Below are 27672 nucleotides of genomic sequence, written 5' to 3'. Positions count from 1 at the left end.
AATTACCCTTCATTTGCTTTTCTAATAGAAAAGGAATCCGACAGAAACCGAACCGTTAGTAATCGCCAGACGAAATTGCCTGCTGGAAGCGGTTGTTGCATTGTTACCTGACTTTTTCCGGAATTCTGCCAGCATTCCAACAAAAGCTTCTGATAGACGTTACCGGGTATATGGGGGGATATCTGCCAGGCACGTGCAAGCGGGTTGTGGTGCATGCTAAACGCAAACTATTGAACAATTTTGAATTAGTAACCTTTTCCGTCACGAGAGGGTGTAGCTGTGATGTTTTTTTTTCGATTTGTATTGGAATCCCTGAAGTGATCGATATTTGTATATAATATATTTGGTGAAATTCAACCTGTCAGCAAATCAAGATAAAATAAAATATATCAAGAGAAGTGAAAAAAGTGTATTGTACGATTTAGCGTTTTAACCTACACGGAAAATCAAAACTACCTATTATTCATTGCCTTTTTCTTAATTTTGAGTTCTTTCGAATCTTTTCTTTCATTCGCTACTTCCATCGTTGTCAAAATACAAAGAGAAAAACCACCCAACAGCGAGAATTTCGTTCAATAAGCTAAAATTAGGTAAAACGTATCAACCTGAAATTGAGTCAATATAACTAAACTGTAGAGTAAATATAACTTACCATTGAGTAGATATAACTCATATTTAAGTACTTTTTTCACGTCCCTCACGGAAACTACCTAGAGCCACTTTACCTATAATTAGGTCATTGAACGGAACCCATAAATTGGGTGGAATGTACCTAAAATTAGAATATACTAAAAATTAGTTTTGCGGTTCCGTGTAGCATTAATGGTGCATTAACAAAAATAAAAAACAAACGGAAACAAAAGCCGAGGGCATTTAAGATTTTCGGTTTAATTAAAAAATTAAGACTAAAATTCTAGTCAAATACCTGTTACAACTCGTGCCTATTAATTCCTGCTGTTGCAGAATTACGAAAACCGTAACAGTTTAGCTATGAGTATAGACAGTGTAGTTCCCAGAATGCATTTATTTAAAAGAACGTGTTTCTGGTGCAATGTGTGGATTTAGTATAGCTATCACGATGCAGATACCTGATTGGGAAGCACATATCTGTTTAGCGACCGGTAATCCCAGCAGTTCGAAGCGTTGCCCGCGCGTCATGTCACGATGACAGTGTTACGACATTATGGCAGAAGCAGTATTCAAACTGTGTGCCCTTACTTACAATAATCTTCGATGGTGTGCCAGTTGTCGCTAGCAGGTCGTGACTGTAGGACTGTAGGAATCACTTGAAAAAGCGCAATTCTTTCCTAGGATATTACATCTGCCACCCGAACGCGCTTCACAGTAGTATGAAGGAATTTTGTTGAGTTTGTACAACCCTTGAAGCAAGCGATGTAATTTTATTAGTTAGCACCTTGGCAAACGAGAATCTGTGGGATAAATCGCGAGATTCTTTCAAAATGACTCAGATGCACTCGACTCAACAGAAGTGTATTACCCACAATCGCATATTGGCTCAAAACGGATTTCTATCAATTTTAGTCAGCTTAACGAATGGAATTTAATTCTACTATACTTTTAGAAATTGTAGTTCAAATAAAATGAGAAAAAAATATTATCTCTCTTCTGGCATATTTATTTAATAGTCGAAAGCATCGGAACATTCGCTGTATATTACAAACATCATCATGTTTAGTGCAAAATTAAATTTAAATCGTCATTTTCTCAATGCGTCGATTTTCTATATGGCACTGAAAAGCGATCATGGACAGTATAAGTCATCGCTAGTCTAAACCTTTCGTCTCGTCTCAATTGAAATCACATAATTCAATCTGCAGTGGCAACAAATGATTGTTTGTTCACAGCTGTAACGTGGGAATAATAGTTTTTTTTGCTTCTTGTTATCACTTCATACATAATAATTATAAACAAGCGCCATAGGTTATTTCGCTCTTGATATCGAACTTATTATAAATTAGGATTCATACCGGTAGGTGGTGCTGGTGCTAATTGAGAATCTGGCTTCTGCTTTCCGTGTTAATAGCTGGACTCTTACAAGTTCAATGATGAGCAAGCCTAATAAAAATATGATTAAAACCGATATGAATCTACTGAATTTACAGAGTTACGATTTGAGTAGGATTTGTATTGTCAACTATTAGTGATATAATAAATTCAGCTTGTACTGAAATTTTAACCAGTATTATTTCATTGATGATGAGTAGTTGAATAGATTGTACTCCACAAATTTACAACTGGCAGAAATGAAAAATAAAAATTCATTTTAATTCAGATATTTTTGAAACTCTTACAGAATATATAAACTCATATTTGCTAAGATCTTGCAAAGTTAGTTATTCAGTCTCCTCTCTTAGGCTAAATGTCCGTACCTTGGACTTATCGCTATCCATAAAATCTTATGCAACACTTACGCCATCTCTTTTACACACTTATATCATCCTTTTTATTAACCCCTTAACGCTCAAGGGGAATATGTTTCCCTTCTAGAAAAATCATTATAGATTTTTCAATTACTATTAAATCGATGTTTCTTTTTACTGAATGTTAAAGAAAACTTATTTCCAAGACGATAAATGTGTTTCTGAACGAAAGAGTAAAAAGAACTATCAATCTTCATTGTACTAAAAAAGTTTGTGCAAAATGACGTACAGGAAATAGAACACATAATAAATGTGTTCTGTGCAACGTCCACAAGTACATGAAATCGTTTAGTAAAATGCCATAACTAACTATTTATTTTACCATTCTGATAATTAAAGCAATAAATTAAATTACGATATAATAAACCCAACTCTTCTGTTTTTTATTTCTAAGAATCATAGGGAAAAATATTTCCCATGAAATTATAGGAAACTTTTGCACCCTGCTATGTTTTTCTGGTTATATTCTATTAATTTACACCCCCAATAGCTAAAATATTATCTTGTACTGACATATTTCGTCCTGCATATCTTATGTTCGTTAAAGGGTTAAATTCACGTTGTTTTCGAAGATCTTTCCTATTCTCCGGATTTTGCCTTTCTCATATAGAAAGGTTTTGCAATCACTGTGAAAAACGACTTTTAAATCGAAGTCCGGAGGGCCTAGTTTCATATACCATTCGACTCAATTCGTCGAGTACGCAAAATTTCTTCTTTGCACTAACTTTTCTCAGATATGGCTGGATCGATTTTCACAAACTTAGATTCAAATAAAAGGTCTTGTGGTCCCATACAAAATTCCTGAATATTATTTGGATCCGACTTCCGGTTCCGGAATTATGGGGTAAAATGTGCAAAAAAAGAAAATATGTGTTCTAACTTTTCTCATAGATGGCGCGACCGATTTTCGCAAACTAAAACGAAAGGTCCTGTGGTCCCATACGTAATTCCTGAATTTCATCAGAATCCGACTTTCGGATCCGGAAATATTGGGTAAAGTGTGTTAAAAATTTTATACCATCACTGAAAAGAGCGAAAAACCGTAAAAAGTTTTCTAAATCGACCTCAAATCTTTTCCAATTGATAGTTTTTATCAGTCGACGGTCAAACAAATTTATTTCGGTTATTCTTTTAGGAATCGAAGAAATATAATTTTGAAGAATACCACAGTATTATATTTAATAGTATGATTGATATGAGAAAGGCATCATTACACCACTAGGTGGATTAAAACAGGTTTATATATATATATATATATATATATATATATATATATATATATATATATATATATATATATATATATATATATATATATATATATATATTATTACGTTTCACTTTCAGCTCATCAGTGCGTCAGCAGTTTATGTTGCACTGCTAACGCCACCTAACGGTTCAACATAAACCGCTGAGCAGACGTAAAGTTAATGCTACTTACATATACACTTATCACACCGAAGTGCTATGTCTTTACCGACGTGCCGAAAGAAACGAAACTAAGTGACGACGTTCTGGCCGTCTGCTCAGCGGTTTATGTTGAACCGTTAGGTGGCGTTAGCAGTTCAACATAAACTGCTGACGCACTGATGAGCTGAAAGCGAAACGTAAAAAATGAAAATAGTTAAGTGTACTTAGCACAAATCCGGTACCCACGTGGTACCAAACCCCTAAATAAGGTTTTTATAGTTCAATCCGGAGATGGAGTAAAGTTTTTTTGCTCACTAAACGAACGGGACCTGCATTGCAATCCCCCGGGCCCGTTTTTTTCTCTGTGAACAATTGTGATCATCTCTTCGAGAGATAACACGGTCCGGAAACTTTTCCCATAAAAAATCGATAGTTTCGTTGCTTGTGCGGCATAAAAAAAAATAATTGAATTTATTATCTCGGTCATGAATCTTGTTGAAAGTAAACGTTGTCCAGCTCAACAGCATCCAATAACGGGCATAAAAAATGGTTAATCATCCCATGACCATTCAGTTCATTCACCGTTACTGTTCAGCGTCATATTCGAAAAAGTAGGGTCGTATGACTGCGCCGAACTATAAACCACGCCAAACGAATGATGAAGCTTTTTAAAAATAAATTTTGCGTTTTTCAAGCCCCGAAACGTAAAATTTACTTGTTAACGTATCCACCGAAATGGAAATGGTTCTCCTCAGTCCATATGAAATTCGAGACAATTTTCATGCATTTCCAAACCTTTATCAGCAAAGACACGCCGTTGTTTATGATTTGTATCACTCCATTTTCATCAATGGCGTAGTTTCTACTTCTCAAATATAATAAAATTACACTTTCAAAAGTGACATCTGCAATAATAATGGGCTATTCAAATTACACCTCTGGAAAACCCAGTATATTTCTCTGTGTCAAACCTGATCTAGATGGATGGCATCTGACCATGATCAGCCAGAGGTGCGACGCATTACCCTCGTTAATTCCGAAGCCTCAGGAGATTGAAGCAGTCATCCGAAGTTTTGGCGGCCATTGCTTAACCGCGCAAATGTTTCATCAACTAATCTGTAATACCTGGGGACGTCCTTTCCGGCCAACTGGATGCAAAGTGTCTTAGTGAAGATCCCCATTGTTCTCAAAATTCTGTACAAAGTTATCCTAAACTGAAAGCAGGGATGATGATGACACGGTTCTTCGGTACCAGCTGGCAGGATCTCGCCCCAAAGGATTATGTGTGTACCGCATTGTCACGGTCTGTATCATCGAGGAACAGATCAACGAATTTTAAGAGTCCTTCTCTTTGATATCCATTAACTACAACGAAACTTTCAATCATCTGAACCACTGAAATCTGCGAGGCACCGGAGGGATTACGGATAGAACTGTCGACCTCATTGGAGTGGAGTACAAAGCATTCGTACGCTAAGTTCGGTATTCCAGAGTTTTGTCCGTTCCAATACGGGTAGTCGCTGGTGTGAGGTAAGGATGTATGATGTCCTAGCAATGCTACTTTACCTAATCGTTATTGACGGTATCGGAGTAGATGCGACTCGATATAGAAGCACAAATTCTTGGATTCTTGGTGTGAGTTGTATCAGAAACAGTAATCACGCAACAATCATGAGTGAGTGTGGAATCGACATCGCGCCATCATTCGGTACCTTTTTGGGAAGGAAAAAGCTCTTGGAACACGCGAAAAATTTAAAATTATAGAAAGAGGAATATACTGACGAAGGGAGTTAGCCAACACCTCGAAGAAACTCCTGAATTTCCATCTCTTCTCTTCCCTTAAGGTGGGAAAAAGGGAGGTTAGAGAAGTGGGCGATACAGCTGGTAGGAGATTTCTCCTAGACAGGCATAAAAATATCAATTTCTACGTTTCGCCTTCAGCTCATCAGTGCGTCAGCATTTTATGTTGAACTACTAGCGCCACCTAACGGTCCAACATAAACCACTGAGCAGACGTGAAGTTAGTCATGTCTTTACTAACGTGCCAAAGGACAGGAAACTATGTGACGGCGTACTGGCCGTCAACAGATTATAGTTATTTAGGAGTATTGGTACCGGTTTTGTGCTAAGTGCACATAACTATTTTTAATATCTACGTTTCGCCTTCGACTCATCAGTGCGTCAGCAGTTTATGTTGCACTGCTGACGCCACCTAAGCGCTACTGCAAACCTCCGTTATTCGGGTACGATTTACGGGAACTTAGACCCGAAAAAACGAATTGAAAAATGAGTGAAGACATTTTTTTTTTTTATTTTTTTTATTCAAGAATATAATGTTTAAGGCACACTGCTTAAGCTCTAAGATGCCAAGGGCTTTTACTAATTTTAATTTACGACTAACTTAAAACTAGGGTTGTATCATTGAGTAATGTCATATTTGGGTCGCAATGGTTGACTTTGGCAGATCCAGCCTTCAGCTGGTGATCGGCAGTGGCCGGTGAATTGAATATTTCATGAGAGTCTTCCATATGGCGTTGGTGAATGTTCATGTTGGCCGCATTCTTCGGTCCGTGTGGGTCCGCGGGAAACACCCCCAGGTTACGAATACCCGGCGGGTGGCCCGCATGCTGTTGGTAAGTTTCCGTGGGCGATGATGGTGTTGTTACAGAAGAAAATGAGAAAAAAAAATAGCGAAGTAAATATTGCGGAAAACGGAGTAAAAAGGGGATATGGGAATGAATTGACTAAAACGACAGAGATCTAATTAGTTGACATCGAGATGGTGAAGAGACGGGGAGGGGGGAAGCGAAAAGGTTAGTGACAGCACAAAGATCTTGTTAGTTCCGATGAAGATGGTGGACAGATGAGGAATCGGGATAATCGGCGGAAGTTAGTGTCGAACCTGCAGGTGAAGATTATTCTTAGCCACAGTTGAAACAACGTCGATAAATAGGAGGAACTTTCTAAGCCAGATGTAACAGATTACACTTGTATATTAATGTGTTTGAGAAACTCGTATATCAGAAGCATATATGAGCTATCCCGACTCGCCAACACATCCCGAACCGGAACTTCAGGCGGTCTACCTCGGGCCCTGAGGGATTCCAGTAGCTTCGACCTGGCGTCGCGATACTCTACGCACGACCACACGACATGCTCGATGTCCTGATAACCGTCGCCACAGGTGCAGAGCCCGTTCTCCACGATCCCGATACGCCGGAGATGTGCGTTGAATGTATAGTGATTTGACATGAGCCGTGACATAACGCGAATGAAATCACGACTCACGTTCATCCCCTTGAACCACGGTTTCGTTGATACCTTAGGAATAATGGAGTGTAGCCATCGTCCCAGTTCGTCATTCGTCCATGAAGTTTGCCAACTTTCGAGAGTTTTCTGACGAGAAATACTGAAAAATTCATTGAAGCAGATTGGTCTTTCATAAATATCACCTTCTAATGCGCCCACCTTAGCCAATGAGTCTGCCTTTTCATTTCCCGGAATGGAACAATGCGAAGGGACCCAGACTAACGATATTAAATAAGACCGTTCAGATAAAGTTCTCAAGTGTTCCCGTATTTTCCCCAGAAAATAAGGGGGGTACTTTCCTGGCTTCATTGCCCGGAGAGCTTCTATTGAGCTTAGACTGTCCGTGACAATGAAGTAATGGTCTTTGGGCGAGGTTTCAATGATCTCGAGGGTGTACTGAATAGCAGCTAATTCTGCGACGTAAACTGAAGCCGGATCACTGAGTTTGTACGAAGCGGTGATGTTTTGATTGAAGATACCGAAGCCTGTGGACTCGTTGATGTTTGATCCGTCAGTGTAAAACACCTTTTCACAGTTGACTGTTCTAAATTTATTATAAAAAATATTTGGGGCCACTTGAGGGCGCACGTGATCCGGAATTCCACGAATCTCTTCTCTCATGGAAGTATCGAAAAACACAGTAGAATCAGAAGTATCCAAGGAATGAGCACGGTTGGAAACAAACGAAGAAGGATTAATATTCTGAGCCATGTAATCAAAATACAAGGACATAAAACGGGTTTGAGAATTGAGCTCAACTAACCTTTCGAAATTTTCAATCACCAGAGGATTCAAAATGTCGCATCGAATGAGTAAACGATATGAGAGATCCCAGAACCGGTTTTTCAATGGGAGAACGCCCGCCAGCACTTCGAGGCTCATCGTATGAGTCGATTGCATGCAACCCAAGGTAATACGCAAACAACGATACTGAATTCTTTCCAGCTTGATGAAATGAGTGTTCGCCGCGGATCGGAAGCAAAAGCATCCGTATTCCATCACGGACAATATCGTTGTTTGGTACAGCCTGATCAGGTCTCCTGGATGGGCACCCCACCACGATCCGGTTATTGTACGAAGAAAGTTGATTCTTTGTTGGCATTTTCGTTTCATATACCTAATGTGACATCCCCATGTGCCTTTGGAGTCGAACCAGACCCCGAGATATTTAAATGTGAAGACCTGAGCTATGTTTTCACCCCCTAGTTGAAGCTGTAGTTGCGCTGGTTCTCGCTTCCTTGAAAATACAACCAGCTCAGTTTTCTCCGTAGAGAACTCGATACCCATTTGAAGAGCCCATGTGGATAAGTTGGCAAGAGTATCTTGTAACGGCCCTTGCAGATCGCCAGCTTTGGGTCCTATAATAGACACAACGCTGTCATCGGCAAGTTGTCTTAGCGTGCAAGATGTGTTGATACATTTATCGATGTCGTTTACGTAAAAATTGTATAAAAGGGGGCTTAAGCATGAGCCCTGAGGAAGACCCATGTAACTGAATCGTATTGTCGACAAATCACCATGCGCGAAATACATATGTTTCTCAGACAATAGATTATGTAAAAAGTTGTTCAAAACTGGCGAAAGACCATGCTGATGCAGCTTCTCAGATAGGATGTTTATGGAAACTGAGTCAAAAGCCCCCTTGATGTCTAGGAAAACTGACGCCATTTGTTCCTTACGAGCAAATGCCATTTGAATTTCGGTTGAGAGCAACGCCAAACAATCGTTCGTTCCTTTGCCTCTGCGGAAACCAAATTGTGTATCTGAAAGTAAGCCATTAGTTTCGACCCAATTGTCTAGACGGAAGAGAATCATTTTTTCGAACAATTTCCGGATACAGGAAAGCATAGCAATCGGCCGATACGAATTGTGATCGGTGGCTGATTTTCCTGGTTTTTGAATGGCGATCACTTTCACTTGTCTCCAGTCATGTGGAACAATGTTGCCCTCAAGGAACTTATTGAATAAACTCAACAAGCGCCTTTTGGCGGGGTCAGGCAGATTTTTCAACAAGTTGAATTTTATTCTGTCTAATCCCGGGGCTTTATTGTTACATGACAAGAGTGCAAGTGAGAGCTCTACCATCGAAAACGGTGTTTCGTTTGTGTTTGGTGTCGCGGCGCGGGTGATCTTCTGTTCCGGTACAGAGTCTGGGCATACTTTTTTAGCGAAATCGAATATCCAGCGGTTGGAATATTCCTCGCTTTCATTCGTGGTGTTATGATTGCGCATTCGTCGGGCTGTGTTCCAAAGAGTGCTCATAGATGTTTCTTTCGTTAAGCCGTCTATAAACCGACGCCAGTAACCGCGTTTCTTGGCTCTCATCAAGTTCTTAGTTTTAACGTCTAACGCCGCGTAATTCCGGTAATTATCAGGTGTTCCATTTTTTCTGAATATTTTATACGCGGAGGCTCTCTCCGCGTTTAAATTTGTGCACTCTTTGTCCCACCACGGGTTGGGAGGACGGATGTTAGTTTTCGCGCCGGGTACACGTTTCGTCTGAGCTTGAGTCGCGGTGTCGAGAATCAAGCCAGCCAAAAACGTGTACTCTTCCTCCGGAGGAAGTTGTTGAGTTCTTTCAAATTTCTCAGATATCGAGGTCGCATAGCTATTCCAATCAATATTTCGTGTGAGGTCGTACGAAACATTGATTGTCTTCGATGGTTTTGAGCCGCTGGTGATTGATATTACGATCGGTAGGTGATCGCTACCGTGGGGATCAGGAATTACCTCCCACGTGCAATCCAACCGTAGCGATGTCGAGCAAAGGGATAAATCCAGCGCACTTGGTCTTGCTGGTGGTGCAGGAATCCGTGTCATTTCTCCCGTATTCAATATTGTCATATTGAAGTTATCGCAGATATCATGGATCATAGCTGATCTGTTATCATCGTGAAGACAGCCCCATCCCGTACCGTGTGAGTTAAAGTCTCCCAAAACCAACGACGGTGCGGGAAGGAGCTCAATGATATCACTGAGTCGCCGATGCCCAACCGAGGCTCTTGGGGGAATGTAGATGGAAGCAATACAAAGGTCCTTACCTTTGATTGTAACATGACATGCGACAACTTCAATACCTGGTATCGAGGGGAGGTTAATTCGATAAAAAGAATAGCACTTTTTGATCCCTATAAGTACTCCTCCGTAGGGATCATCTCGATCCAGGCGAATAATGTTAAAATCGTGGGAGTTTAAGGGTATTTCAGAAGTTAACCAAGTTTCGCACAATGCAAATGCGTCACATTTCAGATTATTTACTAGAAATTTAAATGAATCTATTTTTGGGATAATACTTCTACAATTCCACTGTAAAACAGTGATTAGATCCGTGACCTCGGTGGATGATTTAGCCATCGAAAGATACAATCGCTGAAAGAAGGGGCCAATTTGCAGTCAACTGCTTCAAATATGTTTTTACTGTAGGCATGAAAGCAATTAAAATGCTTCTAAGAGGGTCTGAAATATTGAAAGTTGTAAAAATCCAGTCCACAACATCAGAAAACTTGATAAGTCCAGCACCTAGTTGGTTCTCTGGTGGATTTTTAGGGACGCTTGGGGATTTTGTAGTCCCTGGAAGTGGTGGGAATTCCATCTCGGAATTGAGTTTTCCGAGACCAGGAGCTTTTTGCTTCGGTGATTTTTCCCGATTCCCGTTAGCTGTAACTTTTCGAAGCCCTTCGGAAGACACCTTCGAACCCTTACTAGGTAGCTTATGAGAAGATTTATTCATTCTTTTCCTACAGCTATGAGGGACCGCTGAAGATGGACCTTCCAAAGGGTCGTCAGAATCGCTCTCGTCAGTCGACAAGCAGGCATATGGATTCGTTGTCTGTTTAGGAGGGGTGGCACTTTTAAGCATCTCTGCGAAGGAACGCTTGGAGTGCTCCTTTAGGGAACGCTTCATTCGATCACCTCGCAGTTTGTAAGCGGGACAATCAGAGAGGTCATGTGGACCCTCCTTACAGTAGAGACACTTTTCAGCATCCTTACCGCAAGAGCCGTCCGCATGAGCTTCCCCACAGTTAGCACAACGTGGCTTATTGCTGCAATGGGTAGCTGTATGCCCCAGTTGTTTGCAATTGGTACAATTCATTATCCGGGGTACAAATAAACGAACAGGCAAACGAACCCGGTCCAAGAGGATGTAGTTGGGCAAAGCCGTGCCGGCGAAGGTCACACGATAAGAGTCTGATTGGGGATAAGACTTTGTTCCATCCCCTGCGATCGATACTGAATGCAATCGCTTGCAATCCAGTATCTTGACATTCTTAAGTGAGGGGTCTTTAAAACAACCCGCCCCGTACTTAAGAATATCCTCGCAAGTCAAACTCGCATCGGTGACCACACCGTCGATTTCTACTTCGCGAGCGGGCACGTAGACGCGGTACTCCTGCGTAAAGGGATCCTTTTGAACAAGCTCATTAGCCTGTTTAGAGCTGGTAAACAGGACCCTGAGCTTGTCTGGCCGTATTCTATCAATACTTTTTATAGTATTATATCGCGAAAACAGGTCTCGCGATATTTTTAAAATATTTAAATTTTTTTCTCTTGATTTGGTCCGGAAATAGACCGCGTAAGGCCCGGCCGGTAGTGCGAGCCCATCAGGATAGCTCTTTATGCGGGACATTTTACAGACAAGGGAAGTCTCCATTTGAACATCGGGAGCGGGGGGGCCAGGACTTAAATTAGACATGTCGCGGAACTACTTCCGCGCAGAAACAAGTAATTCGGGGGGAAATATAATGGTCAAAAACGAATAATCGAAGTAACGGTACTTAACTTAAGATCCAACGGGGGACACCAAGCTGGTCTTCGTCGGTCGGCGTATCGCCGCTTTGATGATGTGCAAAAAACCTCCGAGAGGAAAAAGCACACTTATTTATAATCCTCACACAATGGCCGCTTGTTTATAATCCGCACACTTGGCCTTGATCGCCGAAACAATAACCGGCTAACGGTACCGTTTCGATCCACCGCTCACAATAAGGCACTGTTCTATTATATAATGCGAAAAAAACCTCTCAGAGGAAAAAGCACTATTGTCTATCACACAATATCGTTTCGATCGTCCGACCACTTTATCACACACACACAACTGGTTTTCAATGCTTTCGCAGTAAATCCAAATCACGTCCGTTCGCTCGGAAGGTTGAAACGGCAATGAGTGAAGACATTATCTTTGATATTTTTCGATTTCGACGAACTGAGCCGAATGGTATACAATCGTTAAATGTCCACAAATTCCATTTTATTTCTACTATTAAGCTAAAGTGCAGAATTTGCATTAAAAAATTAAATTTATTGTAAGGATATGCGAAAACAGCTTTATTTACAACGCGCAGAACGAATGGTACAAGTGATATTTGTAATAGTAGCTGATCCATTCCATCAGAGCTTACCCAACATTCTTGTCTGCGCATTTATCTCTGAGAGCTTTCGAGCGTACTGAGTATAAATAGTAGAAGGACGGTTACGAGACAACTTTCGCACCTACTGATAAACACGTTTTGCCGTGATTCAACGCATTTCATTGTGAATCTTTACTGGGGATCATAAATTTCCGATATCTTTACGCGTTGTAACGATGGTTCCCTTAGCAACAGCATGTTCGTCGCGTTTTATTGAAGCAAAATAAAACCTCTTCTTTTTTTCGGTAAAATTTATTCGACGACATACATGCCGTGTTGGATCAATAATAATGAACAACTTCGGGTGTTGAATTGCTCGTGTCATCAAATGTGATTCTTTATTTTTGAAGCGAGGTAAACATAGTTTAACAAATGAAATGTGAGACAGACATGCTTTAACATGAACTCTTCAACGACGTTCGATAGAACTTTTGTGTTGAAATTGAAGAAAATATTTTCGATGCATTTTAACAGATGAAATGTTACTATTTTTAGTTCAGAAATATGCACTTGATTGTGATCTAGTTTGATGTATTTGATGGGTATGTAAATTCGATGGGTTAGTTTTAAAAAATTCTTCATTTTAGTTTTATCATAATCAAGATATCAAGTGAATGTGACTCGATTACCAATTCGTTTTTTATTACTTTTTATTCAAAACAGGTACGGAAGAATGCCCAATCCGTTCAGTAGTTAATCGAGTTGGGGGTCAACTGTGCCGTGCATTGACAGAGAAAGGCGTGGCTCTGCTAGTGAACCATGGAATTGGTGAAGAAAAGGTGAGTAGTAAGACGAACTTTATTAATCTCGAAACCTGCTTTAAAACAGCTACTAGTGGTGTAACGATACTTTTCTCAATTGTCCAATATTATAACATTGTGGTATTCTTTGAAATACTTTCCCTGGTCTCTTCAAAGAAATCTAAATTTCTGTTGTTTGGGCGTCAACTAGCATAATCTACAAAGCAGTTTGAAATTTTGAATACAATTGTTCCTGTAATTCCGGTTCTGAATGTCGAGAGAGAGAGAGTTTTATTTTGGAATTTCAGACCACTATTTCTGGTAATTTCTGGAAATGTTTTCACGCATCGATCGATGAAACTATATATTTTAGATAATTGGTGCTCGAAATATAAATTATTATCGAGTAATGTCTAATATTTCTTGTTTCTCAAGACCTCATCATGGTGTCCTTCGCCAGAACGACAGTTTCGCATTCATTAGTTTTTTTGAGCAGTTGTTCATTAGTGAGCAGTTAGTTCATTAGTGATTTTGAGTAGTTGTATCAAAAGTTCGGAATCGGAGGTCAGATCCATATGAAATTTAAACAAAATAGTATGGGACAATGGTACCTTTTATTTAAGCTTGCTTTTGTGAAAGCAGGATTCGAACCTGTGATCTCCAAAGCATTAGTAAGGTGCGTTTCCAATCTATCATCGAGCCACCTATCATATAAGCACTCTTCACAACAAAAAAGCAAAGTCCTTTTGTCGAATTTGACCTTTCGCAGCCGATTCATAGCGATCATAGAATCATTGCATGGCTAGTACTACAATCCTACTGACACTAAGAATACTTCTAGGTCGAGACTGGAACATACGTCAACTGGCTTGTAAGATCAGTGCCCTATGCATTGAACCGCAAATCATTCACTACGATATAATATATTTCCACAAATACTGAATGTTTTAGTAAAACAAAAGTAAAGGTAATAAAGTAATTGGAATTAACCGAATTCTGATTTTACACCGACCCGGTCTTAGAGGCCAGTTGTCATATGGTCGAGCCCCGACCTGGAAGGATTCATAATGTCGGTAGGATCGTAGTACTAGCCATGCAATGATTCTGTACGCTATGAATCCGCTGCGAAGTCTGTTGGAACAGAAAGGCCAAATTCCACAAAACGAATGTAATGTCAAGACTTTGCTTTGATTTTAAACGCAAATGTTTATTACCGCTGACGAGTTTGAGAATGGAGATTGCTATCTTGCAAGGATCAAATTGTTCTCCATATTTGATACTTGCAAGATAACAATCCATCCAACTCCAACCCCATCAAAACCCTATTCTTTCTCTCAGGTTTTGAGCTCAGTATTTCATAAAATAAAATAAAGCAAAATCGACTGATGACTCGACATTTCATGATCTATGCTGAGCTAACAGTAATATTTTTACTGGAAGTTTCGGTAATAATTGGTAGTTACCAAATTTACGGTTGACGATGTTCGCGGGAATAACACATTTTGTCGAGACGATTACCAGGCACTCGGCGGTGCTAATCTTGGAATTTTTTACCGTCCAAATTCTGCAATAAAGTTTTAGTGTGTATATTTTAAACTTAACTGCATTTCGGTAAGAATACCGAAATACGATAAAAACTCGTTTGCAATAATAATGATATAAAACTTAGTAATCACTCACTAAATCGAAATTCTCTGTAGCTCAAGTTTTCTGTAGGGGAAGATGTTCGGTTGCCGGCACCCCACCGTAACCTTTGACAGAAAGCAGATAGCGCCATTTCTACAAATGTCATGTGTGTGTAATAGCAGCACGTTCTTTTTGTGCCGAATACCAAAGCAAACAGACGCTTGTACTTTTTGCTGCGATCAAAACAATTTTTAATCTACACAAAAGTTTTTTACGACTTTTTTTTATAGTATCATAAATTGAAAAGCATCAATCGAAAAGGTGAGTGGATTGAATATTTATGAGGTGAAATCGATCTATTTTGTGATTTAATACAACGTTTATTTTCGTCATTTTCAAAATGTCTACCGATTTCGGTTACCGGCACCCCAAGGTGTTCGGTTACTGGCATCCCATTTTTTTCGACAAATCTCGCGAAAATTTGTCAGTGATATGCAGAGATGTCAAGTCTGTAAATTTGGCTGTAAATTATCAAATTTGTAACATGTAAAATAAAAATATGACAAATACTTAACGAAGTGTTTCTTGATTGATGAATTCATTGTAGACTTTCTCATTTTTATGAAAAAAAAACTGATTGATTCGGGAACGGGAATCGGGAACGAATTGTTGGTCCTAAAAAGGTCTGAGTGAAAACTATAGTTACTCACAAAATGGATCATACACACGAACAAATATCACATTTTCACATTTTGCTGTTCAATTAGTAAGTTTAAAGTAACAAAATATATGTAATTTCAATGTTATATATTTCATGAATTGAATTATTAAACATTTTATTTAAATATTAAGATTCTTTTCATTTGGTGGTTCGATTGCCTTAGTTCTATCTCACAAAATTGATCGTACACCCATTATGAAAATTTGCATTATTAAGTGTAGCTGGTGCATTCGGATTGGAATATCAAATTTAGTACTTAGTGTGGCCTCCTTTAGCGTCGATTAAGGCTTACAAGCGACGGGGCAGTTCTTTACGCAAGATGCTCGGATGTTTTCCCATACTTATTTTATTTTCTGTTTTAGCGTGTTTTTGTTTGATGTGTTAGTATCCTTGAACCGCAGATCAATTTCATCCCATGGGTTTTCGATGGGATTCATGTCTGGTGACTGTGGTGTTTTTTTAATTGCTTAGGAACGTTATGTAACAGCCATTCCCGAACAACATGTGCGGTGTGTTTTGGATCATTGTCCTGTTGGAAACAATATTCTGACGATAGTTTTAATTTTTGCGCACTTGGTTTTAGGTTACGTTTTAGGATATCCATAGCATTTTGTCCATATTCCGGTCGATAAACTCTTGTGTTGCTATGTCTGGAAGCTGCCATACAACCCCACAACATAACACAGCCACCACCATGTTTCACTGTTGGTCTCAAATTTTTTTATTTGAGCTTTGTATTCGGCTCTCTCCGAACAATTTGTCTGCCATCATATCCAAAGGAATTTATTTTTGTGTCATCAGTAAATATTACCTGATTTCAAAACTCCAGCGGTTTGTTTACGTGGGTTCTGGCAAACTCAAGCCGCTTCTTCTGATTTACTGCTGATATGAATGGCTTTTTACGGGCAACATGACCATGCAGATTAGATTTCCGGAGAACGCGGCGAACAGTTTCAGTTAAAACTGGTCGGTTGATATCATGAGACACTTCCGCCGTCAATTTCGGTTCACTTATTTTCAGGTTATTTCGTATTTTGCGAACTATAAGCCGTTCGTCAACTTCCGATAGGATCCGTTCTTTTCCCTTTCTGCCTTGTTCTTCAGAGTTCCCTCGTATTTCCAGTTGTCAATGATATTCGGTACGGTGGAATTTGATTGTCCAACGATTTCTCCTATTTCGCGTAAGGATTTTCCTTAACAGCGCAAGGAAATGATCAATTTTCTTGTAAAAATGTCTGTTTGCTTTCTTTTGCCTTCCATTACAACAAATAACGGTTTTATCTGTATTTCAATTTATAACTCTCAAACCAAAGCTAAAACGAACTATTAAAGCCTGTTCGCACTATAGCGGGACTATCCGGGACGTTTTTTTCCTCATCGGCGATTACTGAGCTGCCGGCGTGTGTATGTATTGGAATCCCGGATCCAGGATAAAATCCATTTGGTTGCCACCGATATTCCTCGCCGAGTTTTTTCCAGCGCTGACGGTGCGAAAAACTCGGCGAGGAATATCGGCGGTCCCGTCCCGGTATAGTGCTAACAGGCTTTTATTGTTGTTTACTCTAACACTGACAGCTTACACACAAAACGAGCTCATAGTAAATTGTGTCGATATTGGTGTACGATCAATTTTATGAGATGAAAAAAGGCATACTTTTCCTTATAAATCGATTATTTCTAACAACAAAATAATTTCAATCCAAGTTTGCATTCAATTATGTGTCAAAACAATTTTCATTGCAAAATCACGTCAAAATAAATTAAAAACTAGCTAGCAACAGTAAGAAACTGCAATAAAATGCAGCATTATACGTGTATACGATCAATTTTGTGAGTAACTGATACGATGTTCAAGCAAATTAATGGAATTTACCTCGATTACCATTGAATATCGATGATAACATTGCTTCTCGGGTCTGATATAAACGACAACCTTCACAGCCAAACACCATAAATTCGTTGCGTAATAAACCATATCAGTCACATATTTAAAATCGACAAGTTGAGTAAAAGATGAATACATATTTCGGTAATAATTCGCTTTTTACGCTATTGTGATGATTGATCCGTGATGCTTTTGAAACACATTCATGGATTATATTATAAATTTTTCATTTTTTTTTTTTTAGCAAGCTCTGCTTCTCTCGCACGTGGCAAAATTTCAAGTTTGATTATCCATTCGTGTGAAAATTTTAATCGTTCGATATACACCCCACATTGTATGGTGGAGACTCTTCCACGGAAGACAGCTACAACAGTGACTTTGTAGCTTTCAATGCCACTCAGAGTTGCCAGGTTATTTAATCAAAAATCTGTCAAAACTCAAAAATTTATCTGGATTTGTCTGGGTCTACTATATACAAGGAAATTTTTGCCAGGCTTCATTTTTAGTGAGCAAACAAATAAAAAAAGGTCTCTTCACCTATCGTATAGAGGCCGAAAATCGTTAAGATCTAACGAAATCTGACAAAATTTAGGGAAATTTGAAAAATTTGGAAAATCTTGCAAAAGATCTGGTTAGTTTGAGTGTCTGGCGAAACGAGAAAAATCTGGCATTTGCCAGACAAATCTGGCGACCTACCAACGCGGATGCCACTAACACCCGAAAGAAATATTCGGAAATCTCTCGTTCAGTACACTAAGTTCGAGATAATTTCAATTGGAAATATTCGCATATGCCTACATCTGATTCTAGTCAAAGTTATGGAAAAAAACTGAATCTTTTCCTAAAGTTGTTAGTTCGGAGGATGAAATTGTGAGTATAAATGGAAGCAGTACGTTTGATTCTGTAGCAGTACTGTTTCGATTCAAAGACATTTTATTTTACATTATCTAAACTTTTGCATGCACTGCCAGCGCTAAATATTGGTACAGTGGTCAGAAAAAAATGCAATTTGTATATTTTTTAGTTACTAAAACGTGATTTTTAATGTGTGGGACAGATATGCGAGTATTTTCAATGTGGAACAGACCCGACTTGATATTTTTGTCAAATTTTACTGAACTAACCCCACATTATTTTTGGAATTTCTGGAAGTAATGTAAAAATATACGTTATCCGTCGGCCTAACTCAAAAGTGGCCAGAACCCATATGGGACTGATATGCGAGTATGGACAGTAAACGTGATGTTGAAAACAATCTTCCTACATTTTATTTTTGATTAGTATTACAATTGCTGTATATTATCCTATCTCATATTATCATTACATATCTCTTAAACCCGAAGCACGAAATTTGATTAATCAGTACGAAAATCAGTGAACATCGGATTAGATCAGACGTGCAACTTTAAATTGGGTCCATTTTTATCCGAAGCACAATGTTCAATGTCAACGATATGGTAAATGTAATAAAACAACGATGTCTCGCTTTGATAATAAAATAAATTAAATCATTTACTTAGCAACACACAGAAAATAGTAAAATGTTTTGATTATACCGGAACTGTGAAATGCTGAATCATTCCGGAATTTAATCTCAATTGACGCGGACATAAGCTGCTAATGTCCGTACACCATCAACGAAAGAACAACGTAAAATTTCTGTAATCGAGATTACCAATTTTTATGTTTACTTTCTGACACGCAAACTGTACTCTTTTATGAAGCTATGATTGCTAGAACTTGACATTGTCATGCCAGCCAGAACTAATTACCGGCATCCACTTCGTCACCGAAGCATGAGTCCTAATGTACACTTTTCGATTGTTCCAGAAAGGCACCTCCACTCTTACTTTCAATGTAGGTGGATTGTTTTGTGGGTGCTAGACACAGCGATACTGCCAAAAGTTGACTGTTACGGTTGTCTAGACTTTGTCATTCTCTGTTATATTGCATGTCGTCGTAAATAAGCTGCTCATCACGACTTACGAACCGAACGATCATAGACTTGTGCTCACTTTTCGCAGGTCATGGCTTGTAAACCCGTGAAGGTGATATCGGAAACGGTGTCTTTTGGCTTTGTTTTTGCTTACACACTGTAGCTTGAATTAAATACTCGTATTGTTGCAAACCTGCGTTTGTGATAGTGGAGGAATAGTTTTTGGCTTTTTGGGCTTGCGTTGCCTGTTTGAATCGTTTAACATTATACCGCTATCGGATAGCAGCCAATTGACGTCAGTGGAGGTATATGAAGTATTGACTTTAATGATTTCTTGGAAATCGTGTGAGGATCATCAACGTACGTGATAATTGAATATGCAGCCAGTCTAATGGTAGAAATGTTACTCCGAACTATGCGCAATATGAGTGTAGGTGAATAAGGTAGCGATAGAATCGTTTGAGCGGTTAGAAAAATTTAACATATTTAGTGCACCCAAACCTACATTTACATAGGATTTGATTAAAAGAAAAACACAAAAAATTAAGAAAAATTATGAAATCTTCATTGCAATCGATAAAACGATCAATATAATTAAATGTTTGAAGATGATTTCATGCAAATGTTGGCCGCGGCTCCACTTTAGATGATCCATGCACAAGGTCCAATATTGGCACACTTACTTTAACATATCGGCCGGTATTTCACAAATAATGTCACCGGCCCATAATCCACACCAAACAGAGACTTTTTTGGGATGCATCGATTGTTCTTGCAATGTTTCTGGTTGGTATTCACTCCAGATGCGGCAAATTTGCCTGTTGACGTATCTATTCAACCCGAAATGAGCTTCGTCACTGAACACAATTTTTCGATAAAAACGTGGTTCTTCTTCCAACTTTGCCAGCGTCCATTCATGATTAAATTATAGACCAAACTGAACAAGTTTGACGGTGACACCAGACACCATTCACGCGCGATCTGTAAAAAAACAGTATTGCTAAAAAGATACCAGCAAAAAATCACCCTTTACATTCACTGTGAAAAACGAATTTTGAACCAAGGCCCGAAGGATCGATTGTCATATACCATTCGACTCAGTTTATTGAGTACGAAAAATGTCTGCATTTGTATGTGATGGCTGGATCGAGTTTCACAAACATAGATTCAAAGGAAAAATATTATGGTTCCATACAAAAATTCAGAATTCAAACCGGATCCGGAGATATGAGGTAAAATGTGCAAGTAAAAAGAAAAATATGTACAAACTTTTCTTTGAGATGACTGAATCGATTTTCTTGGACTTATAAAAAGATCTAAAAGATCCAAAAAATCCTAAATTTTATTAGGATCTGATTTCCGGTACCGGAATTACAGAGTGATGAGAATAAAAGTTTAAATTCCATATCACTATGTCACTTTCCTCAGACAAGGCTGAACCGATTGTCACTAACCTAGGTTCACACAAAAAGATTTATGGTCCCATGCAAAACTCCTGAATTTTATCTGGATCCAACTTTCGGAATTACAGGATGACGAGTGTAAAAAATTTCAAACGGTTATATAAAGCGGTGATGCAAAAAGTGGGAAAAATGTGTAAAACTGGGTTTAAATCAATTCCAATCTATAGGTCTTACTAGTTGACGTCCCAAGAAACGACTTTGGCTGTATCGGTCCCGGCTTCCAATTCTAGAAGCATCGAAAATATTGGTAACAAATTCTGAAATAGAACAAACTCATTTCTCTCAGTGATGGCTTCACTATTTTTTCACTTAAGTTCAAATAAAAAAATCTTACCTCATACGGAATTCTTAAATTTCATCCGATGCTAAAAATGTTATACCGTTACTTAACGCGACGAAGCAAAACGCTTGAAAAGATTTCAGAACTGGATTCAAAACTTTTCCAACCGGTAGTCATTGCCAGTGGACGGCCAAACAAACCGATTCCGGCTATACTGGTTTACGGGTTCCGATTCCGGAATCCAGAAATAGTGGTCTCATACTCCAAAATGGAACTCACTCACTTGTTTTCAGAGATGGCTTGATCGATTTTCACAAACTTACATTCAAATGAAATATTTTACAGTCTTTATTAATTTCTAAATTTGATTCCGATCCGACTTCCGGTTCAGGAATTACATGGTGCCTAAAATTTAAAGACGTCGTTAAAAGCGACGATGTATAAAAGAGACAAATTTTGTCCTAAGGAGCCGGTGGGGTCTAACACCTAAATCAGTTATTTTATCTTTGTATTTTCTTATAGTAAAACATTTCAAGAATATTTTGTCAACTTTTCAAACCTTTTGAAACAAAACTCTGGAAGTTATGGGCCTTTATCGTTTCTTATCTCATACTGCGATGAGGCAAGAGTTCGAAACACAGACCCTAGAGTTTTGCTTCGATTGACTTGAAAATTTGAGTTGAAAACATTCTTGAAATGTTATATTAAAAAAAACTACAAACAAAAAATATCGCTTTTCGAAAATGCTAAACTCTACGTACCCTTAAGATAAATAAGCTGTTATCTTCGATTTTATAAACAATAAACTATAACGCGCTTTTCTCGAAAGTACGTTTTAAAAGTCCGTGTCCATCGTAATCTAAAAACTTCTTCACCAACTATTTTAAAACCCAACCCAAACGTTTTCCTTTTTGTTGTTTGTTACTTTGGGGAGGAGCTTCGGATTTTTTGTGAAACGTCGCAGTTTTGACTTTAAACAATCACCAAAAATTATAAAAATAATCAAATCAAAACGTTGGGGTCTAGTAAAATATCTACTATAACTATGTTACTTAGATTTTTGACTTTTGATAATTTTGCACTGAGATGCAGTGGACACCGCACTCATGATTTCTAAAACGCGTCCTCAAAATTACTTCTTCACACCCATACTTCCTAATATTTTTACATGAAAATAGTTCAAATTGTTGTTCGAATGATGCTTTTTATTATGCAAAACATTTGAGTTTTTATTGAACGATACCTCAAATTGATTTCCGGTTTTCCTCACTATAGGGTGAAGTGTGTTTAAAATTGCACACCATCATTCAGAGCGACGATGCAAAAATAGGGAAATATTCTTCTGAATTTGGCTCAAAACTGTTTCAATTTGTAGGCTATATTGGTTACTTAAACCGACTTGGGCTATACCGGTTCCGGAAATACCGGAAATTGTGGTCAAAAACTCCAAAACGGAACTCACTGATTCTTCTCAGATATGGGTTGACTGATTTTCACAAACTTAGGTTCAGATGAAAGGTCTTGTAATCTAATGTTTTGCTATTGATCTTGATTCGGATCCGACTTCCGGTTCTGAAATTATTTACAAATTGAAAAGGTTATGTTAGTCGATACCCAAATAAACTTCTTAAGTTTTATTCAAGTTTGAAATGAAACATTGTAACAAAAATATCTAGTGATATTCATGAAAATATAAGTAATATGAGAAAGGCACCATTACACCACAAGTGGATTAAAACAGGTTTTTCGCCCCGGCATCTTAGTGCTTAAGGTGAAATGTATCGTCATAAAATGCGCACAAAATTTCATCTGCTTCAGTTGAACGAATCGTCGCACAAAGCATAACAAGAAAAACCGACAAACAGAAACCAGAACTTTTTTCAGTGATTGAGCGCAGTGGGCTTACCTCCTATTCAAAAATCCATTACGTAAAGTCTTTTTTACAAGCCAACATAACGAGAGGTAAGCCTACTGTGCTCAATCACTGAAAAAAGTTCTGGTTTCTGTTTGTCGGTTTTTCTTGTAATGCTTTGTGCGACGATTCGTTCAACTGCAGTGTACCTAAACCTAGAAAACAGGTTTTTATGAAGTGCTCGATTCGACTTTTTTCCGCACTAAATTCCAAATCGTAATCTAATCGTAATCTACTTTTACGAAGTAAATTTTATATCTTTAAATTTCGATTATATCCCAGAATATCCATATTTCAAGAAATATCTATAAACCGGAAATGGTTTTTCCGCATGTTCTTATTAAATCCGTTCCGAACCTATACACATTTTAAGGGTTTTCAAAGCATATTGTTTAGCCGAAGCTTGCCATCTTGGATTTTGGAACGATCTCAAACGTGGGTTTCCGGCATCTAATCATCAAACTCGTTCTGAAAATCTCATATTGTTGAGGTTTGCAAGGTCGCAATTTTGGATTTTGAAACGACATCAACGAGTCTATTTTTTCCCTTCTACTTTGTTGCCTACACTGATTCGAAATTTTGTTTTTGTCTTGCTTTTGTTTGTTTCGGATACACACGACAGATTCACGCATCTATTTAATTATTTCTACTGATATGTGGTAGCAGCAGTGACGATTGTGATCTCGAAAACAATATCGTCGAAAGACAATCGAAGGTTTGATCATTTTCAATATTTGTTTTGTTTCGGTAGATATAGGACTCAAAAGTGAATGCCGTAGTGATCAAGTACAGCGAAGTATACTTGGTTTCGTCTAGTCAATAGACTTTCTCTTCAGGTGTTTCCATCTGTAGGGTAGTTTAATTGGTAAAACAATTTCCCCGGTTAGGAGTTAGCTACGGGTTCGAGTCCCGTCTATGCGGTAATATTTTCGCAGTTTTCATTACATAATTGCATTCACATGTCAATTTTCCAATTTGTTTTCCCCGTTAGATACTGATCATATTTAAAACTAGCTCAAGACGGCTCTACGTCTTAACAGAGACTAAACACAAATTTATGTACATATTCTCTAAAAATATTAGTTAACCGAAAGTCACCATCTTGCATTTCTTATAGACCGCAAACATCCAAACGATTTCCAAGGAACATCGATTGACTGGAATACGTCATCTTGGAACAAACCCAAACATCATTTTTCGGCCCTTCCCTTCACATCCTTTCTGAAAATATATGATTTCTCTATAGTCAGAAAAAAATGTATTAAATTTCTTTGGAAACAAAACCTACGGTCTAAGTCCCCAAAAAAACTGGATCTTATTTTACGAAGTTAAATGTTAACGGACTTACGATCGAATTTACGAGCCTTCGATGTAATTTTCTTGTTTGAAAAAGAATCGGTTGAATTTCATCATATTTTGAAAGCGAAAAAGCTTTCATTTGCAAAAAATCCAGAATGTAACAAAACAAGATTTTGGATTAAAAAAAATTGATACATCTAATCCTTTGGGATTGAGTAAAAATAACAGTCGCAGTTTGCAACTTGCTAATCCCATGATTCGATAAGAAGATAAGAAATAATGAAATTTTTATTCGAAGAAAAAATTTACTTCCGTTGCAATTGGTCGTCTGGACAATAACAAGTGTGAAGTTGCAGAATCGAACGTCGGAAATAAATTATAGATAACACTCTTTTTGACTATGGAGTTGAGCTCCTCTTGATAAGAGAGTCACCTGATATTAATGACTTCATTTAGGGGACCAGTTTACGCTATGCACACATGACTATTATCATTTGTTTTACGTTTCTTTGTTCGACTCATCAGTGCACTAGCAGTTTATGGTGAACTGCTAATGCCACCTCGTGGTTCAACATAAACCGCTAAAACGACAAATTGAAAAATAGGTGATTTAATGGTCTATGATGAACCGCGAGATGGCATTAGTAGTTCAACATAAATGGTTAATGCACTGTCGAGTCGAAGACGAAAAGTGAAAAAAATTATTAATGATTAATTTGTTATTCAATTTGAAAACAATATATGATACAATTTAAACGCCCTTTCACAAATTGAAATTAATAAAGCCTCACTAACAAGATTTTTTTTTCTAAAAGAAACAATCAAATTGAAGTAAGTCTCTCCGAATATTTCAGATCAAACTAGCTTACAGTCATCTGGATGATTTCTGTAAACTGTCGACCGAAACCAAGGAGCTGTACCTTCGGAAAGACGGCAATCACGGATATGTGAAACCAGGCCAGGAACGGTTCGACGGTAATACCAAGGATCTTCGTCACACGTTCAACATCTGCACGTTGAAGCCAGAGGCTCCCCTCCCGGAGGAACCCCTGCCCGGATTTCGGGAACACATATCCGATCTTGCACAAGATTTCCAGCGACTGTCATCGCTTCTCCTGCAGGCTTTGGCCGTCGGGCTGGATCAACCTCATAAATACTTCCTGGAAAAACATACTCATATACTGGATGGGGAAAGTGAAAACCAGTCCACATTCCGCCTGCTGTACTATCCTCCGTTGATCATGGATGACGGCCAGAACGAGCTTCAACGGGGCCTCTGCCATTACAGTCAGCAGCGTTGTACAAAGGACGAAATTGATCTCTCTTTTCCTGAAGACTACAGGAAAAAGAAAGCCGAGGAGCAGGAGAACTACGAGGCCCAATACACTCGGTGTGGGGCTCATTGCGATTACGGAACCTTTACTTTATTAGTACAGGACTGTGAAGGTGGTCTCGAAATAAAACTGCCTGGAACGGACAAGTGGAAACGGGTTGGCCACTTGCCGGGAGCGATCCTAGTTAACGCTGGCGAACTACTGGCGACGTGGACAAACGAGCAAATTCCTGCATTGGTAACATTGATACTGGGTGTCCGTCGAATTTTTTTTTGCTAATTTTGCTATTCTTCTGCAGTGCCACCGCGTTGTGATACCACAGGAAGAAGCTCTGAAGCATCGTGGGAGACACTCGATTGCGTTTTTCGTTCATCCAGGTATGTTTTAGCAACGCGAACTGAGGTAGAACATAGAGTTTAGCCATGTGTGCTACAACCAAAATCATTTGATTTATAGTTTAATAATTTGCGTTTTATTGTTACAGACAACTGCACTGATATAGAGCCACTTGAATTGCCTACCTCAAGTTCCTCCAACTCACTCGAATCGATGGACAAGAAACAGAAGAACCGAAAAAAATCCTTCAAAACAGCGAAAACTAAGTAGTTCAACTGTCTTTATCATAGAATCGGCACTTTATCATGAAAAATTTCACCATATTTTCAGAATTTACAATGCGTATCAGCATGTTCAACGTCGCTTCAAGGAAACGTATGCATCATAACAGTGCCGGAATGCGTTCAATCGCTAACAAAATATGAACAGATGGGTGTTTTTTCGGACTGGGTAATTCTACTTACAGGTTGTCGTCCATCAATCACACTGATGGTGAATGAAACCGTATCTACGCCTTGCAATGTATTCAGTCTTGGTTCATTACCAAGAAATAAGAGCATGCAGAATAGATATATAATGCCATTTTTTGTTATGAACTTTTGTATGTCTAGATCCAAAATAAACTCGATTAAATCAGTATACTGTACAATCCAATCGCGACTGAGGTATGTTTATCGCCAGTTAAAGTAATTTCATTTCAGAATCCTATCAATCGTGCGAATCGGTTTAGTCAATACTTATTTGCACATGAAACTCATTCCTCACACGCTGTAGACGACTTTGGCACATGCTGATGGATCATTTCTTCATGCCAAGTGTTAGTAGTATAGCCATGTTTGGAGTGATTCGAAAGCGAAAGATGTCAGTCTGGTAGTCTAGAAAAATAAAGTATTTGAAAGTGATATCTATTAAAAAAAAGTATGTAGAATGAAATTATTTTTATATTAAATACTCATTGCTAATTTAATGTTTGGTTTGTTGTTCGTACTGGAAAGAAATTTATATTAAAAATCTATGAATTTTTTGCTACAATTATACTTTTACTTTTCGAACCACGACTTGAAAAGAATTTTAGTCTCGGTAATCGTATTATTTACTTATTTCAATGATTGAGCTTTTATTATATTAATGAAATCATTAGTTTTTGTGAGTTTTATATATTTTTTTGTGTAGTACTTCATCCATTAATCTTCGACTACAAAACTGATGGACAAAACCTTTCAGGAGTTGATTATGTTAACGACCTTGGTGTTGTATTGGATGAATATTTTACCTTTAATCAGCATCGTTTTGCTTTAATATCTAAGACAACGAAACAACTCGGATTCATAGCTCAAATCGGCAGAGATTTCAAGGATCCACATTTTTTGAAGGCGTTATACTGTTCCTTAGTGCGGTCACTGCTGGAGAGTGCGGTCATTGCTTGAACTCGTTTGGAACATGCGGATTGAGCGGGTTCAAAGAAGATTTATCCGGCTTGCGCTAAAAGATCTCCCAGGTGAAATCCTTGGATCTGCCACCGCACCCTGGTCGATGTCACCTGTTAGGTCTTGACATCCTGAAACGACGAAG

At 38.4% G+C, this 27672-nt stretch overlaps 1 protein-coding gene across 2 annotated transcripts in view; it reads left to right on the top strand.

Moving 5' to 3' along the window:
• The window catches only part of LOC131440360 (uncharacterized), a 59641-nt gene extending 32574 nt beyond the window's left edge, over positions 1–27067 (top strand). Inside the window, exons 1-6 of one of the 2 annotated variants that reach the window (XM_058611612.1) lie at positions 12956–13110; positions 13232–13347; positions 25285–26001; positions 26063–26141; positions 26249–26366; positions 26431–27067. In XM_058611612.1, the coding sequence (XP_058467595.1) occupies positions 13098–13110; positions 13232–13347; positions 25285–26001; positions 26063–26141; positions 26249–26366; positions 26431–26488 (1101 nt within the window). In that variant the 5' untranslated portion in view covers positions 12956–13097 and the 3' untranslated portion in view covers positions 26489–27067. Of the gene's footprint in view, positions 1–12955; positions 13111–13231; positions 13348–25284; positions 26002–26062; positions 26142–26248; positions 26367–26430 lie in introns of those variants that run through there. The other variant, XM_058611611.1, reaches the window with a different exon arrangement.
• The last annotated feature ends 605 nt before the right edge of the window (positions 27068–27672 follow it).

Source organism: Malaya genurostris, chromosome 1 (genome assembly GCF_030247185.1).
Source record: "Malaya genurostris strain Urasoe2022 chromosome 1, Malgen_1.1, whole genome shotgun sequence".
Taxonomy (NCBI): Eukaryota; Metazoa; Arthropoda; class Insecta; order Diptera; family Culicidae; genus Malaya; species Malaya genurostris.
This window is presented reverse-complemented; position numbering and strand designations above follow the sequence as displayed.